The 7,736-nt window shown below is 51.0% G+C and overlaps 1 protein-coding gene across 1 annotated transcript in view; it reads right to left on the bottom strand.

Annotated features, from left to right (window-relative positions):
• Positions 1-7,736, bottom strand: part of Sctr (secretin receptor) — a 53,724-nt gene that overhangs the window by 25,786 nt on the left and 20,202 nt on the right. The window contains exon 4 of the mRNA XM_021198556.1: positions 3,943-4,050. Within this exon, the coding sequence (XP_021054215.1) occupies positions 3,943-4,050 (108 nt within the window). The remainder of the gene's footprint in view (positions 1-3,942; positions 4,051-7,736) is intronic.

Here is a 7,736-nt window from a genome sequence, read left to right as displayed (position 1 = left end):
TGTGTGTGTGTGTGTGTGTGTGTGTGTGTGTGTGTGTGTGTATTTAGGTCAGAGGTCAACCTTGGGTCCCATTCCATAAATACCATCAACCTTGGCTTTTGGAGACAGAGTCAGTCTCTTCCTGGCTTGGAACTTGCCAACTAGACTGAGCCAGCTTGTTCGTGAGTCTCAAGGATGCACCTGCCTCTGCCTCCCTGGTTCTGGCATTACACGTACATTTTATGTCCGGCCTGGCTACCAGACTCAGGTCTTTGTGCTTGACCACTGTGTCTTGCTCATCTCACCAGATGGAAACCAGCAGAGGCCACTGGGGTAAATAAAGTCTATCAGGCAGCTGTCCCTTGTGGGAGGAATTGGGTTATTATTCCTTTAGCCACAATGTTGGCACTGCCTGTTGGGAGCAACTGTGTTTGCCTCCCTCACCCCATCCCTGCCTGGCATGAGGTTGCAGGTTAACTCCTCGGATCACATGAGTAATGGGTTTCTAGAACCAAGAGTGTGGCCCAGAGTCGTTAGGCTTCCACACTGGCCTGCTGCTCAGGCAGAGTAATAAATGAGGCTGACAGACATGTGCTCATCTCATAGAGAACAGGGTTGAGTTCCCCACTGTATGGGGTTGGGAGGATTTCCCATGGTGGGCATGCATACGTGTGCTTGTGTATGTGTGCATATATGGCTCAGGGAATCGCACCAGGACCACTGGCATGCTAGGTGCACATTTAACATCTACCTGTTGGGGATTGGTTCTAATGCCTTGTCTTATTTTGGCTCCCAAAAGTTGTTCTTCCAGACCTGAGGGTCCCTGCCCCCTATAAAGTCTTAGCATTCAAGGGAGGGGTGAGAGAGCTTCGGAATGAAGTCAGGGAGGGAAGCTGTGGGGCGGGAAAGAATGATGGCCAAATGTGGGCTGACTGGATAGAAAGACATAGCTCCAGAACCAAAGGCCATCGGCAAAGACCGAGATGGTGGCTCTCTGTGGGTCCAGCACAGCACAGCTGCCTGCCTGTCTAGGCTCCTCAGGGACCCAGTAGCATTCCAAAGATATCTGACTATGACTCAGTTGGTTCCTGAAACTTTGACAAAGCTAGGATGATGCAGCAAGAACGGGCTTTCTCTGTACCCTCAACTCTACTCACTTCCTCTGGGATTCATTCCTAAAGGGACAGGGATCCCTTCAGAAGAGCCCAGAAGCTGACATTTGCAGGCCCATGTATGCATGCATGTGCATTTCAGGGAAGAACCTGTCATTTGCTTCTTGAGTTCCTGGGATCCTACCTAAAAGGCTGTACCAGCACCTGATCCCACCCAGAAACTTGTGTGTTGGGTGTGTGTTCTTATGTATGTGTGCAAGGGTATGTGCAGGTGTGTATGTGGTATGTGTATGTGGTATGTATGTGTATGTATGTGTGTATGTGGTGTGTATATTTGGTATGTGTATGTGCAGGTATGTGTATGCATGTGTGTATGTGGTATGTGTGTGTGTGTGTGTGTGTGTGTGTGTGTGTGTGTATCTGTGCAGGGAGGACAGAAGTTGACATAAAGTGTCTTCCTTCACCTTATTTTTGTTTTTATTTTTACTTTTATTTTTGTGAGGCTCTCACTGAACCTGGAGCTCGCCTAGCATGCTAACCTGCCTGGCCAGCAAACTCCAGATCTCAATGTGTCTGTCTTACCCACCAGCACTGGGATTACAGACATGGACCTCTGCCAGACTTTCACAAGGGTGGTGGGAATCAAGCTCAGACCCTCATGTTTGCAGTAAGCATTTTCTCAGCAAAGCTGCCTCCCAGCCCCTTCTTTTACTTTCTGTTTTGAGACACAGTCTCTAAGTTGTTCCTTAAACTTGGAAATCTTCCTGCCTCAGCCTGTGTGGAGACCTGTGGTATCAAGGCCCACTAAATACAATTTAAACAAGGAACATTGGAAATACCAGTGCTGTTCAAAGAATTAAAGGAATGTCTCCTTGAAGGAACAGTCTAGGCCTGGAATGAGAACTATCTGGGGCAGAAAGCAGCCTGCAGTTTTTCTAGTCATCCAAATGATTGTCTGGGCCGGTATGGAGACTGCTGTGGGGAAAGCTACTTAAGACTTAACTCTAGAACGCCTTTGCCTCCTAAGGAAGTTGTCCTTAACAGTGGCTGGTGTCCACAAGTTCCTCTCCCCAGGGTTGGGAACACACTGCGGGGAAGCGTCCTCGCTGGAGAGGCAAAAGGCAAAAGAAGTCCAACCAGCTCTGAGACAGCACTATGCAAGAGAAAAGTTCTTGGTGACTAGCGGGCCCAGACCTGTCTTGACCCAAGCTCTCAGCCAGCCAACACCGTGAGGGCAGGTATAATCCAGTGAGCGTAAGATCCGCCCACCAGCCCCGGAGCCAGGCCAGCTCCTAGAAGGCAGGGCCTCTGGGTCAGCCCGTGCCCCCACAGTGACACCTTGTGGCAGGTAATGATGCTGCAGCAGCAGAAAACGGCTTTGTCGGGGACTTGGCTGTGAATCACCAACAATTCAGAGGTGGGTGGAGTTCAAGCAATTAACTGGGGAGAAACGTAACCAGGCAGGCATTTGGTTACCTTTGTGGCCACAGATACACTGGCTCTTTCTGGTCATGCTGCAGTAGGGTAGGTGTGGGGCTCTAAGAAGGCTTTTTGGAGGAAATGCCTGGTACAGATGAGAGGCGTACAACCTTTTCAACAGGAAGCTGCCTAGCCATGGGGGTACCTGGACGTTAGGTCAGTACATCGCTCCAAGTCATGGCTGTGTGAATGGCCTGAGTCCTAAGCTTCACAGACTCAAGTACCTGACATGAAGGGGACCTGCCAGGAGGATAGACCCTTGGGAGAATTGAAGGTGTGAGCATGGCAGGGGAAGTGGGCAATGATGGAGAGCTGGGAGGGGGGAAGGGAGAAGGAAAAAAGGAAAATATTTTAAATTTACTTCCAGGGCAGGGGAGAGGCCAGGTGGGAAAAGAGCTTGCTGTGCAAACACAGGTGCCCAAGCTTGGATCACCAGCACCCATGTGAAGATGGGCACGGCTGCCTGGCACAAGATGCAGATGTACCCAGGTCAGGCACCCCTTCAGGAGTCGGGGCACCCAGGGAGATGCTGGTTACCAGCAAGGCCCAGAATAAAGGGCACTGTGGGGGTATCTGAAGCAAGGTGGCTGGTTGCTAAGGGAACAGAAATAATTGGAAGAAGGGAGAGGGTTCCTAAACTGGGGTTAGCCAATGCCAAGTCCTCTTCCTCCTTTTTTCTTCCTCTTCCTCTCTCCCTCCTCCCCTCTTCCCCTTCCCTTCCTCCTCTCCTCGTCCCCTTCTCCTTCTCCTTCCCTCCTCCTCTTTTCCCTCCTCCTCCTTCCCTTCCCTTCCCTTCCCATCCACCCTTTCCCCACTCTTCTTTCCCCTCTTCCCCTTCCTCTTCCTCCCCCTCCCCTTCCTCTTCCTCTTCTTCTTTCTCTTCCTTCTCTTCCTACTTCTCCCCTCTTCCCCCTCCTCCCCCTCCACTTCCCCCTTCCTCCTCCTTCCTCTCTTCCTCCCCCTCCTCCTTTTTTCCCCACCCTCCTCTTTTTCTTCCTCCTTTTTTATTACCCTTTTTCTCTTGGATGCCCTATGGTGGCGAGAGAACAGCTTGTAGGGGTCAATTCTCTTCTTCCACTACTCAAGTGGGGAGGATCAAGCTCGGATCAACAGGCTAGGCAGCAAGCACCTTTAACATGCTGAGCCAACACAGTGGCCCCAGTCTTCTTCACACTTCCCTAAAGCCTTTGCCTCCTGCTTCCTTCCTTCCTTGGGACCCTGAGCTCTCACACGCTTGTGCAGGGATTCCAGTCACCCAAGATTTCCCCTGATCATTTCCCGCACTGCTCCTTCTCAGAGCTTCCTGGCACCCAAGTCCTCGTCTGAGAACCATTGCAACCTCTGGTCGGGGGGCTTCACGCTGAGTGGTTACCGTTTCTGCCAGTGAGCATCTGCAGGAACTTTGGACATTTCACTTCCACTGTCTGTGCCAGTGCAGAGGCGGGCCAGCAGCTCATGTTGTCCCAAAGCCCCTCACAACCTGCAGAGAAGATTGGGGTGGAGTGGAGCACGGCCCAAGGTTGCCCACCACCCTTTAACCCCAGTTCCCATTATACACTGACACCTTGAACTCTGCCTTTCCAGGGCTGGGACATGGATGGAAAGCGGGGTCTTGCACACACTGGGCAAGTGTTCTGCCTCTGAGATATTTCTCTAGCTCTTGCCCCACCCCACCCCCATAGTTCCCAAAATCTTTCCCAATAGCACCGTCAACCAGAGGCAAGTGATTAACACGTGAGCCTATGGAGAACATATTCAACTCATAACACCAGGGCTAAGACTGTGCATGCTCAGCTGGAAGAGCACCTGCCTAGCATACCCAAGAGCCCTGGGTTTGGTCCCCAGCACCACATAAGCTGGCTGTGGTAGTACATGCTTATAATCCCAGTAAGGAAGAGGCAGGAGGATCAGAAGTTCAAAGTCATCCTCAGCTACATAGTAGATTTGAAGCCAGCTTGGGCTACACAAAGCTCTGTCTCAAGAAACGAAAACAATGCCATCCAAGCAATGGTTTCCTAGAACCACTATTTTAGACTCCCACCATCTTCATCTTGGGCCATAGCCTGCCCTTGCCCTGTTCCTTGGCCTACCTCTGAACTTCTCCCAGACCCCATAGGGCAAAACACACCACATCTGACTCACCTTCTCTCCTCTCCAGACCTCTGTACTCTCTGCTAACCCAATTCACCCTGGCCAGGCCTACCCCTTGTTCTCTCTCTCTCTCTCTCTCTCTCTCTCTCTCTCTCTCTCCCACATGCACACACACACACACACACACACACACACACACACACACCTCCTTGCCTCTTCACAATGGCCCTGAGCCTGTCTGGGATCAACCAATGCCTTGGGACAGCTCAGGTGGTTGGAGACTATGACTGGGCACCAGATGGTGAGCTAGGCAGGCACATTCTGCCTCTATGTTTCCTGGCTGGGTTAACTCAGTAAGCCACCCCACCTCACTCTTCTTCATTGAAAGTGGGGGCTGAATCAGATACCTGGGTTCCTTCCACAAACACCAGACCAGAGAGCCCCGATAAAGACATGGAACTGAGAAGCCCCCAAGGATGTCAAAAGCATCTGTAGGCAGAGAGGACTGGTGTGAGCACCAGCGTGTAGGCAGAGGGGACTGGTGTGAGCACCAGCGTGCCAGCCAGTCCATCCACCATTCACTGGCCTCATACTGAGTACTCTCACTATGCCAGGCCCACAGCAGGTTCAGGGGCTTCAGCTGTAGACCACCAGATCGGCTTCTGCTCTTGAGGACCCTCTGCCTGGTGGACAATAGTGTTCCTTTTGGAAGCTAGGTCAATGACCACCTCTGTCTGTGTGTGCTGAGAACTGGGACACTCAGGACACTCAGCTCAGGGAGAGGCGAGTTCTCAAAGCATCTCTGGGGAGTTTACAAAAATACAGGTTTCTGGGTCTGACCTCCCAATGGCTGAATTAGAAAACTGTAGGCCAAAGCCCAGAGCACTGTGTATTGGACATACTTCCCATTGCTTCTGATGGGAAGTACAGAGCCTCTATGGTGGGTCAGATTACCATGGAGACTGTACTGAGAAGGGATACGAATGTCATGAGGACACCTCACTTGTTGGTACTGATGCTTCAACATTGCCTCCCACTGTTTCTCTGTCTCCAGGTTTCATGTATCCCAAAATAACCTTGAACTCACTATGTGTTTCAGGCAGGCCTTGAACTCCTGATCCTTCTACCTCCTGAATCCTGAGAATACAGATTGGCTCACTGCCTTAGGTCATTTCCATTGCTCTAATATAATATTCTAACCAAGAGTAAGGGGAGGAATGACTTATTGTTTTATATTTAGGTTAAGTGACTGTGGCAAGAACTTGAAGCATTTAGTTAAATTATGGCCACATCAAGAGCAGAGAGAAATGATTGCATGCTTGCTTTCTTTCTTGCTTGTTCTCAGCTCAGTTTCTCCACTTTTATATAGCTTGAGACCCCTGCCTAGGGAATGGTGCTACCCACAGTGAACTTGCTCTTCCTACATCTATTAACTCAATTAGGGCAATCCCCAACAGACACACCCACGGGCCAATCAATGTAGATACTCCTTCATTGAGAATCTCTTCTCGGGGGTGGTGGTGGCGCAATTAATGTCCACTGTCAATTTGATGGGATGTAGAACCATTTAGGAGGTAAACTTCTGAGCATGTCTGGGTTTTCTAGACCGAGTTAACTAGGGTGGGAGGAGCTGCCCTGAGTGTGAGCAGCACCGGTCCATGGGCTGGGCTAAAAGAAAATGGAGAGAGCAAGCTGAGCACAGATGCCCATCTCTTCTCTGCTGACTGTGGCTCCCGTGGAGCAGCTGACTCCTGATGCTGTGCCTGCGCCCTCAAACTGTGAGCCCAAACCAACCTCATCCTTTCTTAAGCTGATCTTGTCACAGCGGTGAGAAAATAATAAAACAGGTATGACTTGGTCCTAGGAGGGCCCCTTCCAGAAAATGTTGCTTTCTGTTTCTGGCATTTGGAGTCCCAGGAGGCCAAAGAGGAACCTGCGTTCCCCCTTCCTTGAGCTGCTCTATCTCCATGTGACTGCAGAACGGTCTCCTTGTCTACTCCATGCTTTCTCCAGTACTGGGGGCAGATGGCCACTTCCAGAGACTATTGGCCACCTGAGAAATGGGACTCAGAGCTGTCTGGGGCTGGCCAAGCCACCAGGCCACTAGCCAAAGGCTCCAGTCCATGTGGTAGGTGACCTTGCCTGCCTGACCAGACAGAATGGGGTGTCAGAGTGTCTGAGAGTCTTCTGGGGGTGGGGGGTTACATTGAGCAGGGTCCACAGAACAGCCGACCTAGAGCTGACTGGAGCATGGTAAAGGTGCCCCAGGGTAGGAGGAAGCCCTGCCAGTTGACTCAATGCCACACTCCTCATGTCAGCCAGGCCCTGGGCAGGGGTGGAACTATGCCAGGCCTGAACTATGAGAAGCAGACATTCTGAAAATGACTATTGCAACAGCCCAGGTGACACAGGGAGTCAACGGCCTGTGCTTAGAGAAAGAATGGAGGAGTCCAGGGTGAAGGCAGAGAGACAAATGCAGGAGGAGGATGAAGTTGGGGTCCTGTACAGTCTTCCTGTCTCCTCGGCCCAGTGAAGGGTCACCTGCCAGGCTGCCCTCCATATCAGTAGAACTGGCTCTCAGCCCTGCATTTACTGAACATCCACAGATGCTCTTATTTGCCCAGCTCAGCTCCATCCTCTGAGCACTGAAGGCCGAGGGCAGATCTATGAATTCCTGGCAGGTGAGGAGACTGCTCACACGGAGGCCTGACCTTTTCAGTGCTACTTGTCTGAACAGTTTTTATTTTATATATAGATAGATAGATAGATAGATAGATAGATAGATAGATAGATAGATAGAAAATTTACTTTGTCTTCAGAAGATGGGGGAGGGGCAGTGAGGGGAAATGCTAACAGGGTGCTGGGACTTCAGCTCTGTTGGGGGAAAGTGCTGGCCTAGCATGGAGGAAGCCCTGAGTCCAGCTCAGAACCAGGCATGGTGGCACACACTTGAAATCTCAGCACTCAGATAGCGGAGGAAGAGGATCAGAAGGCCAAGGTCATCTTTGATTACCTAGTAAGTTTGAGGCTAGCCTGAGCTACAGGAGACCCTGGAGAGAGAGAGAGAGAGAGAGA

This window comes from Mus pahari, chromosome 5, assembly GCF_900095145.1.
Source record: "Mus pahari chromosome 5, PAHARI_EIJ_v1.1, whole genome shotgun sequence".
In the NCBI taxonomy this organism is placed as follows: domain Eukaryota; kingdom Metazoa; phylum Chordata; class Mammalia; order Rodentia; family Muridae; genus Mus; species Mus pahari.
Note: the sequence above shows the minus strand (reverse complement) of the source record. Positions and strands in the feature narration are given on the sequence as shown.